Genomic DNA, 17,476 nt, shown 5'->3' on the forward strand with positions numbered 1-17,476 from the left:
TGGTCAATGACGCACAGTGACTTCGTTCCGCATCAATGAGATTAGAAAAGGATATTTATTAACAAAGAAATTTATTCACAATATTATAACATATCAAACGACGTATTATCGGATAAATTTAAACTTAATTTACAAAAAAAAAATGTTACAACATTAATATCGTTGTTCTACCTATGAACCCTGTCTGGCTTTTTAACCACTTACAAAACAAATACTATTTTACACTTGTAATTCATATTAATTAACGAACTATAATCAATTATTGATAATTGATCAATGTAAACATTCACTAATAATGAATCAAGGCACAGTTGGAGTTCAATTTCCCCCGGATGACTATGAATGAATTATATATCATGTTTCTTTCAAATTAAATAGCGAAACCGTAATTAATGTATCGTATAATTGTAATGTATCCATGAAATAATTCAGATTTTACTAGCATTAAGTGAATATTTGGTATGCATACGTCTACTTAAACATTGCACTGATATATTTATAGTTACAAATGTTCCGATTTACATGTAAAATCGTCCAAATAGAACAAAAAAGACCAATTTCCAAATTGTATTTTTGATGGTCCCAACTCCAGTAAATAGCTGGCATCGTTTTTAACAAACTTCTTTTTAAGAGGATAAATGAAGAGTCCCCCCCCCCCCTCGAATTAACTAGAATCTAATGCAAGTTCGGTTCATAATTTAATATTGTTTGATTATTTTTCATATTGATGTCATTCTTTGTTTGTCTCTTATACTGTGTATTTCCTTTCCTTACAGATGAAATAGTAAACAACTGCACGGAGCCTTCGATAAGTTGCTTCCGTACGGAAATGTATACCAATATAGGCGCTATCCATAATCATATTTATATGCAAAGTTTGACGTTGTCTACACAAAATTATGGTATCACAATTTAATTGAAATTCGGATTAACATTTCTACAAGCCCACATGAGTTACGTCCCATTTTTTTCTCGAAAATGTCACGTACATTTGTTATATTATGATCTGCATATTTGGCTTAAACTTTCCATTGAAATGAAATTACTCGTTGGTAAATAAAAAAAAAAGGCATCAGATTCAAATGTTCATCACTAACAGCTCACCATACAATTATTCAGTGCGATAATTACTTTTATCAGGGACTTTCTATACTAAAGTCCCTGCTTTGATTCACACAGTTTATATCAATATAGTTGTATCATAGTAAATACGGAATTTTCAATTCAGGACATTCTGTTATCTTGGCACTGAAAATGATCGTTTTCAGGCCGTAAATGATGTCACTTAACTAACCCGTTGGATGTGTATAATTGATATTTTAGTCTTGGAGAACATGATTTATTTATTAGTTGTTGTTGGCGAATACTTTTAAATCGGTGTTTTGTAGCTTTTATTTTTGTGCTTCGTTCCGGTCTTTTGAGTTGAGCCAATTGTAACGTATGTCATACAGGTGCTATACACCGTTGTCCTTGGACAGTGACATAACAGCACAACACTAAAAATCAGTTGAAAATCTAGACGTCTAGCTATAGACCTAGACTTGCGACAATCCCCTTTCTTTTATTTCTTTCTTACTCATTTATGTCTACTGAAAACTGCCAGTATACTGATTGCCCTTGGAGAAAGGCCTTCTTCTGCTGATGTCAGTATAATGATAATCTCTTAGTTATAGCAGTAAATTCGTTAAAGGGCAAAGTTGAAAGAAAAAATAAGGAAGTGACATGTAGCAAATCTAGCTAGACAACAATTAACTGGTTATATACACTGGTATGCTACAGTTGTCAAAGTTTAAATAGCGATCTTTGCTCTTTACTTTATTTTGTTGAAATTAAAATCTTTATCTTAAAAACAAGTGACTATTGTTTTTTAGGTTGTTAACTTACATGTAAAGATGTTAATTGTATAGATATAAAACAAAGTACCATGAAATCTTAGATTATGTAATTTTTGCTCTATTAAAGATATAGATGATGAATTTCATTTCTTTTTTCATTGCAGAATAAAACTTAAAAAATATTAAGAAACACGTTATCCATTTGACGTGGCTCGGTACTTATACATCCCGTCAATGTGTTGTTTGTATTACCTTTCATTTTTGCTGGTGTGTTTTGTACCTGTGACTTTCTGTGTTTCTTTGATACATATGACGTGGCTCTGTACTTTTAAAGATCCCGCCATTATGTTAATTGTTCTTTTATTATGCTATAATGTTATTGTTCTATTATAATATTGAAAATACTTTGAACGACAAAATTATTTTACTCGCGTAGTGGTTATTAACCTTATGTGGATTCTTAAAATTCTAAAGAACTTCTGGATAATTTTAAATCTCGGTTTTTCTGAAATTAGTTCAAGCAAAACTTGATTTTTCAACCCAGTATACCACCATTCCCTATGTGAAATTATAATTTTGAAAATACTTTGAACAACAAAATTATTTTATATTGACGTTTCAATCTGACGCCAAACACGCGACTCTTAGCAATTATTTGAATGTGGTTGCTTTTTATGCTTCTTTGTTGGTTATTTGTTTGTTTTTGTTCTTATTGAGATTGTGACACGGTGATGGCTGCTGCGCCCCTGTTTTGACAATTTTGCCTGTTGTGTCTGTTTTGTTCACGCATCATTGTACATATAATGGAGTTTGATGCAACTGTCGTACAAGTGAGAGGTTTAGCGCTATATAACCAGCTGGTTCAATCCAACATTTTCTACATTTGAAAATGCATGAATATACCAAGTCAGGAATATGAGAGTTGTTATCATTCGTTTGATGTATTTTGTCATTTGATTGTACCATTTGATTAGGGACTTTCCGTTTTGAATTTCCTCGGAGTTCAGCATTTTTGTGATTTTACTTTTTACTTCTCTGAAATTGTTTCTAAAAAATATTGACTTTATGAGTTGCACTTACAAAAATTAAATACAATATACACTCAATTCATTTTTTATTTTAACCAGATGTTTCAGATTTTCTTTATAATACCCCATGCAAATGCAAAGGTGTCTGAGGAATAGCTGAAATATTGTCACTCTTGGTCTTCTTTTGCTCGGAAGTAAAACACTTACAAAAAGAGGGTGTACGTTTGATTGCACGGGGTGTTCAAGTACACAGTCATGTCCGGTCAGAATGGGATAGTAAATCCGATGCCTCGTGTAGGAATGCCACGGCCAGTTTAAAATTCCTGTGCAAAATTATTGTCCCTATCCAATATACCCTCATTTTCTTGCAGGTAGTGGCAAAGAGAGGTGAAATTAAGATACCAAAGGAACATTCAAACTCCTAAGTCGGAAATACCACAAAAAAAGAAGAAAAAGAAAAGCCACAATTTTTAAAACAAAACATAGGAAAGCAAATACTGAGCAACAGAAACCCCACCAAAATAACAGGGGTGATCGCATGTGCTCCGGAAGGGTAATCAAGTCATATTCCACACGTGGCACCCGTCGTGTTGCTCGTGTAAGTTCAGACTCAGTGATGTCCTAATTTTATATATCTTTCAAAATTTGTTTGGTTATTTACTAATGAAAATTTGTCTGTCCTTAAATATTTTGGGAGGTATATTATTACATTTCTAGATGTTAGACCAAATGTTAATTAATGTATGTAATAACAATGATAATTGTAATGATTTTATAGTTCTGATCCTGCCTGGATTTAAATGTATGTGATTGTGATTTTTATAGAATGAAGATAATAACATTTGTCTGAACTTTTTAATGTTTCATTTCAATATATAAAAATGTTTTTCTGTTACAAATCATGATGTATTGTTGTATGTGTACATGTTATGCTGCCCATCAAGGGTCCTTGGTTGGAATAATAAATATTCTGATTCTTATTCTTATTCTTATTCGCGGTAGGTCACATTCGGGGAAAAGAAAACGGGATTATGCTTACAACGATTGAAACATATTTGTCGTCATCTATACATGTGAAAAAAAGTTATTACTTTACGATTTAACAACTCGTGATGACGGCCGTAAAACTTATTTCGAAGGTTGACAACTTGGACCTTTAGGTTTAATAGCCTCCTTGAGAACAGCAATCTTCTAGCATGTAAATCATGATAGGAAACGCAACACTAGTACTTGGAATATTGTTAAAATTAGGAGATATACTCCATATACCGGCGGTGCTGGAATGCTTCTAACTAGAAACTGAAGTTCAACAGTGAGAAGCCGAGATCAACTCTTTTCTCGAAAAGTGTTGTTCCTCACCGACCCAGATTTACCAAGAGTATATGGAAGTGTTTTCTATCTTTAGGTTAAGGTTTGGATTAAACTGGGTATCAGTATCAGTACTGGTGTCGATCCCTGACAGAATGAAAGAAAATCCGTTCTAAGTAACGGTCTATATTGGATATATTCTCCTTACGAGTGTCGTTGTTCATTTAATAAAATTACAAAATAATCCTCCTATGTAGGATATGAGTTGTAGATAGTTCAGATTAAGCTGAAACGTGTTTTTTTTTCCGAATTCAGTTATGAATGTCGACTGTTTTAATGTGATTTGGATTGATAACTAACGTCAACGACAAACAAGGGGTAAATGGATCTTCATATTTGGTATTTGTGATGAGGTTTTTACAATCATGCACTGGGTCGTCTCGATACAACAAATGGAAGTTTTTAACGACCTTGACTGGCTAAACAGTCCTTGCACGGTCGGTTTGTTCGATACCACTGCTGGAGGAGTTTTTATTCCCCGAGGGTATCACCAGCCCAGTAGTCAGCACTTCTATGCTGACATGAATTATCATTGGTTTGGTCATAATTATAAATTAACTGTTTACAAAACTTTGAATCTTTTAAATACTAAGTCTTTTCCAGTGGCGGATCCAGAACTTTTTCTAAAAGGGGGGGGGGGGTGCGCTGACTGACCTTAAAAGGGGGGGCACTCCAGTCATGCTTCAATGATTCCCTATATAATCAACCAAATTTTTCCCACGAAAGGGGGGGCCGGGCCCCCCAGGGCCCCCTGGATCCGCATATGTTTTCTTCCTCTGGAAAAGATTACCTTAGCGGTATTTGGCAATACTTTTAGGATATTTTGGCCCTCAATGCTCTTCAAGTTGATGATTAGAATTAATTTAGAATTTAAAATTCGAACTATAGACATGTTAAGGAAATATCCATGGACTCGCTCTCTCCCAGGCGAAATTCCACAGTCGACATTCACATTAGATCGTTTTGTATTTTTTCTGTTTCGTTGACTGTTCTTCTTCTTTATATACAGAAAAACATCAACTGGTTGATGATTACTTTCCGGCGCATGCCTGGTTTAACAATATTGTTAATAATTAAAAATATATATTTTTGATTTCTTAATAATTTTTCAATTTTTATATAATACAAATGTATATGTAAGTAATATTTTTCAATTTTTATTTTTAATTTTTGGTATAAGATAAAAACAAGATACATATTATACATGTAGGTGTTTGTAAGTGTCAAGGAGCATCTCTCTAGTGAGTTTCTCCTTGAAGCACTCAGTAGTGGTGCTGCAGGCTATTGGTTCAGGTAATTTGTTCCAGTCTTTTATAGTTTGGCAGAAAAATGAAAATTTGTAACTGTCTTTGCTGCATCGAATTTGTCGGTATGTTTGTTCGTGGCTAGACCTGGTGTTTGATTGGCTTTTAATTAATATGTCAGTATGTGGTATGGCAATTTTGTTGTTTGTTATTCAGTCTATGGAACATATTTAATCTGCTTTTGAGTCTCCTTTCTTGTAATGTTTGCCAGTGAAGTGTGTTAATCATGTTTGTCTTGGAGAAGACGTTACTAAGTTGTAAAACTTGTGTCTGATCCTTTTGTCATTTTGAACAATAAAATATGTTTAAACTAATCATGTTTGTTACACTTTCAGTATATTTGTAGTTTGAGCATACATATCTCGCTGCACGTCTTTGAACTTTTTCTATGGAGTTAATGTTCTCTGTTGTGTAAGGGTCCCAGACAGTGCAGCAGTATTCAAGTTTTGGTCTAATAAGGGCTTGGTATGCTCGGTCTTTGATGGTTACTGGGTTTATTTTTAAGTTTCTTCTGATGAATCCAAGGGTCTTATTTGCTTTAGATGTCATGGTCTGAATGTGTTTGTTCCATTTTAAATTTGATGAAATAGTTATACCTAAATATTTTGCATTTTCAACTGACTCAAGAATGTGACCGTGCATGTTGTAATAAAAATGGATAGGTGTTTTCTTTGTGGTCACTCTAAGTATGTTGCATTTATCAGGGTGGAACTGCATTAGCCAGTCTTGTTCCCATTTGATTGCCCCTTCTAGGTCTTCCTGGAGTTTAAGGCAATCTGATGGTGATTTTATCTGTCGGTAAATGATGCTATCGTCAGCAAAGAGCCTGATTTGACTATGATGTAAGTAGTCAGGTAAGTCATTGATATATATCAAAAATAGTATTGGACCTAATACAGTGCCCTGAGGAACACCTGATGTAACTGGTATGTTGTCAGAGGATAACTGTTTGTGTACGATTTGAAAGGAAAGATTTTATCCAGTTTGCGGCTTGATCTGATACACCGAAACATTTAAGTTTATATAGTAAACGGTTGTGTGGAACCTTGTCAAAGGCTTTTGCGAAATCCATGATGATTAGATCGGTTTGTATGTTTTTGTCGTTATTTGATCATAGTTGGTGAATTAGTGATATTATTTGGGATTCGCATGATCTATTTGCCCTGAAGCCGTGTTGCAAGTCATAAAGTATGTTGTTGGATTCAAGGTGTTTCATAATGTTGCTTGCAATTATGTGCTCTAATAATTTGCATGAAATACATGTAAGTGAAATTGGACGATAGTTACCAGGATGATGTTTGTCTCCTTTTTTGAAAACAGGTGTTACATTTGCGTGATTCCAATCGTGAGGTACTTTTCCTGTTTGCATTGATTTTGTAAAAATTAGAGTGAGTATGTCTGTGCATGTGTTGATGTTTTCTTTAAGCACTATTCCAGTAATGTTATCAGGCCCTGTTGCCTTTTTTTGGTTTATATTTTTAATTAATTTATAGATGCCTTCTCTGTTGATGTCTATGTCGTCCATTATTGGATGTGTTGATGGACCTTTGTCAGGGATAACTGCATTGGTCTCAGATGTAAAAGCTGATTTAAATTGTTCATTTAATATGTTAGCTTTTTTCAAGGGATCTGTATGAAGTAAACCTTCACTCCTAAGAGGTGCAATACCAGTGTTTTCATTGTTTTGGCCTTTTATGTATGAAAAGAGTTTTTTTAGGTGTTTGTTAAATCTCGAATTTTCAGGCTCTTGTATTTCAATGTCAAAAATCATGTTTTCGATATAATTCCAATAGGCATTTCTCATCTCTTTCTGTAATTGTGTTTTAATTTATTTGAATTTTTTAGTATGTTTGCTATCATGTTTTTTCTTTTTATAAAATTTGTTTTTCTTATTTATCAGTTTTTTCAATTTTGAGTCTATCCATGGTAGGTGGGTTTTATTTCCTATTAGCTTAGTTGGTATATGCTTTTGGATACTTTCTGTTGTTTTTGTTTTAAAGAAATTCCACATATTGTCTATATCAAGTTCTAATTTGTGTTTTTCCATATGTGTGTATGTTTCTTTCAAGTCTTTTCCAATTTTTTCCAAGTCTGCTTTCTTGTAAATCAATACTTTGTGTGGTGACTGTTTGGCTTTCGAAAGGGAAAGATTTATTTCACTGAAGATTATGTCATGGTCACCTAGTGGTGGTATGTTTCTACTCTGTTTACTAGGGATGGATTTGACATGCACAGTAGATCAAGTGTGCGTTCATTTCTTGTTGGTTTGTCAACTACCTGTGTGAGATTGTGATCTTGTAATATATCTAATAGGTGTTGGTGAAGAGAAGGATCTGGTTTGCTAGGTATTACTGATGAATTTGACCAGTCAATATTGCCTAAATTGAAATCGCCACTGAGCATGATATTTGCACTGGATATGTTGCATATCCTATTTAGTGAGGTACCTAGATGTTCTAGTGATTCCCCTTTGTCGGATGGTGGTCTATAATATGCTCCAAGATAGGTGGTTTTATTTCCCGTTGGAGTTATTTTTGCCCATATTAATTCGCAATCTTTGTCTAATTCAGGCACATGTGATGTAATAAGTGTGTTTGTGATTGCGAGTAGCACACCTCCATAGCCATCTTTCCTGTTTTTGGTGTAGATGGTGTATTTGGATGGAGAAATATATTCATATGCTGATGTGTCATTTGAAAGCCAGGTTTCAGTACCAAATATAACATCAGGTTTGCATGAGTCTATCATCTCATCAATTTCTGGCTTTTTGTTTTTCATTGATTGAAAATTAATAGTGAGTACACGGAGAGGTGGAACTGTACTTTGTTTCTTATTCTGTTTAAATGGTTTTGATTTTTGTTTGAGTATTGGTGATGATGTATGAGTTGGTGTTCCAATATGATCTAAGCTACATGTATTATCATCTGTGCTTAAGTCTGCATAGCTATTTGATGTTTCAATAGTGGTGTTAAAAAATGTGGTAGAAAAGTTTGGCATGCCACATTTAATGCATTCCCAAGAGATGTTGCTATTATTTAGGATTTTATACATGTGCTGATCAATACCTTCACATTTGATGTGATACCATTTGCTACTACATTTCACTAGTATCTAAACTAAATCACGTGTGAATTAATGTTTGAATCCGTACACAGTATTGTTGTTATATATTAAGCTATACAATGTTTAATGTAACAGCCCAGAGAGTATTTTTCAGATAAAATGAAATCTATATTTGTAGCCTTCATATATAGTCTTTAGTAACATTCAGAAAGTTTCTATATTATCTTTTCTGCCTAATACCAGTGTATTAAGACATCACTAAACATATAGATAAACAATAGAGTAATCTATATATGTTTAAAATTTTATAACAAAAATCTCTATATTAAAGTCTGTGGATTTTCTACAAAAATCTTGTTATTATTTTTACCAAATTCTCTTTTTCTACTAAATGCAATCAAACTACAAATAATAATGCATTGCACGAAGTTTCCCCTTGGTATATGTTCAAAATGGTCACCATCTCTATTATTCATTATGACTATTATCTTTGCTGTTTTGAAACTATTGCAGTTTGAAAAATTCGTAATTGACAGCCGCACCGCAGATAGGGTCATAAACCTTAAGTTTTGAATATTCTCTCGGACTATTATACCATATTGGTATAATAGTCCCAGATATTCTGAAACTTAAAATGATTTAAATTTTATATATCTTGCTCCAGTCATGCGCTAAAACTTTATCAGGTGCACATGTTTGTCTGTACTCAGAAAAAAAATGTGGTGTAAATATGGACATATTTGCTAAATTTAAAAGTTAATGATGAACCACAGGGGCTTATTACTTTTTCCCAGTTTATTATCCATAAATTTTAGGGGTTCCAATGGATAGTAAACCCGGGAAATTTTATTTCAGGGGTCGGCCCATGGATAATCAAGTTAACCTGAACATCCCAGTGCAGTTGTGCACTTTCTCTTTCATGTTGTGCCAACGTTTATTGATAACAAAATGTCTCAAAACCTTTTAAAAAAATCCAAAAACCTCGTGCTAACTCACTAAAGTCGAGCTCACCGTTAAAGGTGTACTTGAAAAAAATCATATTTGTACTTGTAATTTAAAAACTTGTTTTTAATTAGGAATTCATTTCTAGCACTGTAGCAGTGATATCATATCTAGTAGTACCACAATTGTCAAACATTAGAGTATAAATATTGTCAAAATAAGGTCCTTTGAGTGAACTGGATTCCTATTTATCGGTATCGCTGCTGTGGTTGCGTTCTACTATTGACCTTTATTCATTTTCGGTATTCGGTTAGACCACAAATTTTGCAAAGGAAAGAAAATGGCTGAAGTTTATAAAGACTTACGGCAAAAGTTACAGTCACCACACAACAGCAGTGAAAAGAGAAAGAAACACAGATCAGACAAAGACAAAAACAATTCAAAATCCTACTCCAAACATAAATCTCAAATCAGGGATGAGGGGGAAACAGAAAGAGAACGTGAATTACGTAAAGTTCATTCTGGGATCGAACAGATTCGCGTGTTCGATCAGGAGCAATGCTCAGAAATCGAAAACAAGATTGACTTGGTTGTAAAATGTGGTGATAAGGGTGGGTTTAAGGAGCATACACTAGATAGAGCTCCTTTGAGAAATAAGTATTTCTTTGGTGAAGGTTACACGTATGGATCTCAGTTGGAAAGAAAAGGTCCAGGGATGGAAAGGTTATATCCAAAAGGAGAAGTTGATGAAATACCAAAATGGATACATGACTTGGTTATTAGTCCACTGGAAGCTGCAAATATAATTCCAAAGGATTGGGTAAATAGTGCCGTTATCAATGACTACATGCCTGGAGGTTGTATTGTTTCACATGTTGATCCTATCCATATTTTTGATCGACCTATAGTTTCAGTGTCATTTTTCAGTGACAGTTATTTGTGTTTTGGTTGTAGGTTTTCATTTCGACCTATCAGAACAACCGAGCCAATATTATGTTTACCAGTTGGACAAGGCTGTGTAACTTTGCTCAGGTATGTACAGTCATGACAGTAACACTCGACAATGGTGATGCATGTTTATCCTTTTATGGGAATCAAAGACTTACATTTTCTATATGACAATAAAAAAGTTGACTGCTTTTGATAAATCATGTTTTATTCTTTTTTTGCCAGAAATATTCATAGCAGATAATTACATTTACATTTATATGAGACATCTGACAAATCACTATAAGGATGTTTTGACGAATCACATTAAAAGATTCACCAATTGGAAGCTAACAGTATTTGAAAATGACTTTGATGTCTGACATTTAATGGCATTCTTATCCTCATATATTATACATTTTAGGTGTTACATTTTGTAAATCCTCCGAAGGGGGCCGGCGATCTTCCCCAACAAAAATGTTTTTCAGGGAGATACATGCATATACTCAGTACATTTTCAAATTTGTTTGTGTGCATACTTAAATGTTCATTTGTACTCGTATGTAAATGTTATGAATGCACATTATTATATATACATTTGCAATACCATGTCCAGATTGTTTAAAAATGTACATTGTAGCAATATATTTCTTATGATTTAACATTTATTTTTCAGTGGTTATGCTGCAGACGAAATTACTCATTGTATCAGACCCCAAGATATCAAAGAGAGAAGAGCAGTTGTCATTCTAAGAAGGTATGCTATATTTTTTTACACAAGTTTTATTTACACAAAATGTATACATACATGTAGTATAAAAATATAAAAAAGAAAATGTGGTATGATTGCAAATGACACAACTCTCCACAAGAGACCAAGTGACGCAGAAGTTAACAACTAAAGGTCACCCTACGTCCTGTACATCTGTACATACATGTAGTATAGGTAGTATATATATATGTAGGCCTGTATTACATGCAGTATATGTATAAAAGTTATTTACATGTACATTGTATTGATTACCTCATTATGCATGTTTGAATTTCCAGTAAAAAATAAATTCTGATTCCTTCGATATTTTCTTATACTTTGAAGAGTCCTGGTTAATAAATATGTTCATTTTTGTTTGATTGGTAAAGTTCAATGATGTTGTACAAAATGTACTGCCATAAAAATAATAATTAGTAGCTAATGGACACTACACTTATGGAACATTCAAACAGATCATGCATACATGTTGTCATTCTTGTAATTAATTACCAAATCAATAAAAGTACAATGTTTTATCTTTTATATTTCACAAAATGCAAGGATCCAGATAGATATCCTTCTTTGTGCATATTTTTAAATTTGAAAAGTCACCAATCACTTTAATATTCCTATGGCTATACATACTAAAAAGTATATCCTGGTATTTTAGCTAGTAGGTATAAGAATATTAGATATGTGTGCCAATGAGACAACTCTCCACCCAAGTCAGAATTTGTAAAAGTAAACCATTATAGGTCAAAGTATGATTTTCAACACAGTATCTTGGCTCACAAAAAAACAGCAATCTATGAAGGGCCCCTTAAAATACTAGTGGAAACCATCCAAACAGGTTAAAATAGTTATGTAACTTGTGCCTTTTGTTACATATTATTTGTAACGTATCATAGGATGAAAAGCAGAGACAGATAGGAAATACCTTTAAAGAAATTCTCCTTTAACATGTTTACACCAATCTTTAGCTAAAATATTCCTTGGTCTTAGAATAGTGGTAAAATGATAGGAAATGTCTATAGAGGTTATGATCTTTTTATTATAAATTGTATATAACTTTTCACCAGCACTTTTTGCTAATCTGGATAGAAAAAAATACTTAAAGTTAATACAAAAGAGGGACGAAAGATACCAAAGGGACAGTCAAACTCATAAATCTAAAACAAACTGACAACGCCATGGCTAAAAATGAAAAAGACAAACAGAAAAACAATAGTACACACGACACAACATAGAAAACTAAAGAATAAACAACACGAACCCCACCAAAAACTAGGGGTGATCTCAGGTGCTCCGGAAGGGTAAGCAGATCCTGCTCCACATGTGGCACCCGTCGTGTTGCTTATGTGATTACAAATCCGGTAAATAGTCTAATTCGGTAGGTCATATTCATGAAAGGGAAGGGGATTGTAGTTACGACGTAAGGAACATATCCGATATCATTTGTGAAACAATTGGACAACACTCACATGACTTATAAGAAAACTTACATGAACATATAAAATAGCATTACTAATTGGTAATTGAATTATTTCTCATCAGAGTTCTAGATGATGCTCCACGCTTGCCAGCCGCAATTTCAAGCTCATCCAAGAAAAGAAAACATGCATCTGATTCAGATTCTGAGAGTGATGATGGCCAAAGAAAGAGTAACAAGAAGCATAAGCACAGAAGATCCAGCCATGATCACTACAATAGTAATGGTAGAAGGCATCGTAGTGGTTCATACTCCAGTAATGATTCAAATGAGAATCGGTCCAGTCACAAACATCGTAGAGAAGTGCGTTACCACAAGAAGTCCTGAATGGCACCTTTTTTTGCCTATAATTGCATATTTCCTGTGATTTGTGTTTTTCTGCATATTTGAATCAAATTTTCACAACCACATTTTGCCAAGTTGTACATACATGTAACAAGCCTTCTATGTCATTTCAATATAATCTTCATAATTAACATGTATTGACCATCAAAGAAAATCGAATTATAATATTTTCTGAAATAATCATAAAATTTAAAGACAAAATAAAAATATTGTTGTGTCCTCTTTAAAATTGCACTAACAATTTATTTTTAATGAGATTTGGATGCTACAATTTAACTTCTTTCATTCAAAATTGGAACATCTTAAATTTTTACAGTGAATACAAAATCTGATTCCTTCAGATTTGTTTATGTAATAGGTCAAAGTCTTGTAGTCTGGATTCCCCCTCCTCCCTCCTAAAAATAAAAAGAAAAGATATGAAACCAAGCCGTTGTGAGAAATGATATGAGCATGATGAGTGTTGGAGAACCAGCTTATATATATATATTATCAGTTTTTGGTTTGGAAAGATCTTTGGAAAAATTGGGAACTGAGCTCAAAGCCTGATATGTATTTCATTAATTATCAACTATTAAGTAGGAGATTTTTTTTTGTAAAATTTATGTCTCTTTTGTAAAGACTTGGCTTATAATATTGATTTCACTGCATCATAGAATGAGTGAACTTTTGTTCCTATAACGGTAATACTCATCTTTAAATCAAAACTAGCATGTCAGTTCAGATTCTATAATTAAAATTTCTTCTTCAGATCTTTCATTGCCATGTATATCAATATTATTTTTTTGTGTGGTTATATATTGGTCTGACCAATATAGTTTGGATATTTTATTAACAGATTTTACCTCAGTGTATGTTATACATGGTGCTTGTTCAATGTCTCTATATAGTTAAATATAGTATAATAATTAATATAACCAAATAATTATTCGCTATATATAGTCGCTTATTTTTAATTGTTTGTAATTAAGGTGGAAATAAGTGATGACTTGACTTGATTTTGATTTGAGATGTTGAATATTATTAGTATGTCAACAATTAATTATTATCCTCTCTCAATGAAGGTGGACATACAGTGTTACAATTAATTATTATCCTCTCTCAATGAAGGTGGACATACAGTGTTACAATTAATTATTATCCTCTCTCAATGAAGGTGGACATACAGTGTTACAATTAATTATTATCCTCTCTCAATGAAGGTGGATATACAGTGTTACAATTAATTATTATCCTCTCTCAATGAAGGTGGACATACAGTGTTTCATTTTTCTCTTGTATTGATCATGAGTATCAGATCTAGTTTTGTCTTATGGATTTGAAAACTGTATTAAAGAGAATCATTGTCAACAGTATAAAAAAAATGACTTGTGAATGTCAGATATTCTAATGTGATTAGTAAATAAACAGAGGCTTCAAGGAGAAATGTTTATGTATAAGCCTTATTTTGTCATGATTGCCTCCTACTATTATGAATAATAATTTCAATTTCAAGGTCTTAAATAATTACAAACCTTGTTTTATCTGTAAGTTAAATGACTTGCATATATGTAAACCTGAAGAAAGTGGTATTGACATTGTGTGTTATGGTAATTCTCATTTATAAATGCAAGTTTTAAGTTAAGTTAATTAAAAGAAACCAAATATGTCTTATAAGAATTGAAAGAGATTCTTCTACAAAATTTATACATTTCAGGTGTTGCATTTTATCATATCCCTTAAACAAAACATGTTTTTTCTTCTAAAAATGTCAAGAGTCTTTTTCAGTTTTGTATTCTTTTCCACCATATTAAGTTAAACATATTTGCTTAGACAAAAGGGCATGAAAATATCAAAATTTACATATTTTAAATACTAATATACATTTTATTTCGGGTTGGTAATTTTTACCCCAAAATAAGCTCATTGTTTCTTTACTTGTAAAATACTGAGAGATATTCTTTTGTTGAAACTCATTGACAATTGCATTTGTTATTTTTATTTTGTTGTTTGTTGATTGTTTTGTTTTTGCAAGTTTTGAAGTGCAAATCTTACTTTTAGATATTTTTCTTGATAATGCATGCTTTAAAGAGCCAGTGTTTCTGCAAGATTTTTTTTATCTACAATTTGTCCTTTGTCATGTTTGTTGACAAATATGTTGAATTCTCTGGTAAAACCACTAGCTTAATTTGTTCCTTATTATCCTGTCGCTAACCAACATACATTTAAAACTTTCATTCAGATACCTATAGGTCAGCTTTGCTTTGATGAGTATCCACTAAAGCAGATATAGTAACTAAAAAAAAACAATTTTTCTGGAAAAGCTGTCCAAACGTTTATCAAAAGTTAAATTTTATAATAAACAAGATATACATGAGTTACTAAGTTTGATAGAATTTAAATTTGTTTTGAACTTTTTTAGGCATGTTATTAAGATCATATTTCCTTAATCCATTAGAATTATATATCTAACAAATTATAGATAATAATTAAAAATGTTTGAAAGTGCTGTAGGAAATAGGCATTAGAAAGTAAAAACAGAAAACCATCTGATTTTTCATTAATACAAAAATGAACCAAAATGAAATGCAAAAGACTGAATTTATACTGTTGTCATTTAAACATTATATTTTGATAGATTTCAAAGCTCAGACACCTTGATGACATTTACAGAAATAGTGACTGATAATATGTTTGTTTTGATATGGAAAAGGTTTCCTCTTGTTCTTAATTATAAAAAGGCCCTTTTTAGAAATTGACCAAGTTAACATCAGAGCTTTGCTGATTGTCATTTAGAACCCTGGCCTTCATTATTTTTGTTCACTCTGCCTTGCCATCTATCCACAAATTCATGTCATGAAACTTTCTGTATCAGAGTTATTGGTTAAATAGTAGAAGATAGGTTTCCAAACATTGTGAAAATGATTTTGATAATTTTTTTTTAAAAATCAACCTTTCAGAATTCATGATTTTCACTTTTAAAACAGATTTAATGCACGAAAATATTTTGATTTAAACATATTTTGAAAACATCAGTTATATATTTTCTGTTCTTTTGGGTGTTTTCATTGTTTGCATGTTTTTAAATAGTTTTTATGCACATACTACTAAGTTCAAAGTTAATATCATATGCAAGCTTATATTGGTAAAAAGAACTTTTCCCAAACATTATAAGTGTGCAAAAAAAGACTAATTGAGAAACAAAATGGCCTAGTTGCCTGTCATACCAATGGTAGGGAAATTTTTCTTTGATTTTAACGAAAGGAGATAAAACTATGAAATAACATAGACTGGATCATATCTTAAGTACACCTTGAATGGGTGAAATAGAGTGTAGTCAAGTCATTAAGCATAAGTTGATAGTACATGTATTGCAGAATGTCACAGTTGTAATCCGACTGACATAGGATACATCATACGACATTGAAGTTTGTTTCATTTTTTAAAACTAACCATTTTTGATATGGTTAATAATTTAAGAAGGATCTAATGAGTTAAATATTGGTTGTTAAGATTTGTTAACTCTTATCTAATGATTTAATATTGTACAACAATAAGATAAGTTATCAACTAAATAATATAATGGCTTAAATTAGTCAAATCTCAAAAAGAAACCTTTTTATTTACACAAAGCATTTTATTTTCTATTTTCATAAAGTCAGATGAATTTTGTTTTCGTCTGTTTTGTTTGCCATAAGATTGTAAATCAGCATTTTCTTAAAGACACATTTGTAATTTGATATTAGTAATTTTTTATTCATTATTTCACATAAAACTAGAAAAGTTAGTGTATGATTTTATTTGTGAGTTTATAGTTAAAAAAATGGACAGAAATTGAAAGATATAAAAAAAAAATGGCTAAAGACAGATGGTACAAAAACTTTTTGGGAATTTTTTTATTGAACCTTACTGCATGCATCTGTATTTCAAGTTAAACCTTTGGTTAATTTTTAGACTGAGTTGACAGATGCCAATTAAGTATACAGTATTACTCAGAGATAGATATTAGTTATTATGATGCTAGAGTTACTTTCTAATGAGTTTGGTATAAGATATACCCAGTAGTCAGTTTATACTGTGAACTCTATTGTTATTTTTGTTTTTTATTTTGTTAATATGAAAAATATCATTGATATACATATACACAGTGTCTGATCCAAAACTTTAAAATACAAGAATTTTTAGAAAATTAAGAAAATGCAATATGTACATTTAATTATGGTTTGTGGCCCATTATGCTTGCCAGAGAAAAAAAATTGAACCAGATACTTAGGTGAATATTAGTACACACTGTATGATAAATATCAATGATACTTATTTATAATTTTGGAACAGTCCTAGTCCATCAGTTTGTTGTATTCTTTTTTGGTTCTTATTGTTGATCAGATCTGGTTATGCTTTATAGATAAATATAATAAAAAGTGGAAAATAAACACTATATTAAATTC

At 31.9% G+C, this 17,476-nt stretch overlaps 1 protein-coding gene across 1 annotated transcript; it reads left to right on the plus strand.

The window, feature by feature from the left end:
• Positions 1–9,839: 9,839 nt before the first annotated feature.
• Positions 9,840–17,476, plus strand: LOC143045833 (RNA demethylase ALKBH5-like). Its single transcript, XM_076218620.1, has 3 exons — positions 9,840–10,572; positions 11,144–11,224; positions 12,773–17,476. The coding sequence occupies exons 1-3, from the start codon at positions 9,881–9,883 to the stop codon at positions 13,032–13,034; spliced, it is 1,035 nt and encodes a 344-aa protein (XP_076074735.1). The 5' UTR covers positions 9,840–9,880; the 3' UTR covers positions 13,035–17,476.

This window comes from Mytilus galloprovincialis, chromosome 9, assembly GCF_965363235.1.
Source record: "Mytilus galloprovincialis chromosome 9, xbMytGall1.hap1.1, whole genome shotgun sequence".
Taxonomy (NCBI): domain Eukaryota; kingdom Metazoa; phylum Mollusca; class Bivalvia; order Mytilida; family Mytilidae; genus Mytilus; species Mytilus galloprovincialis.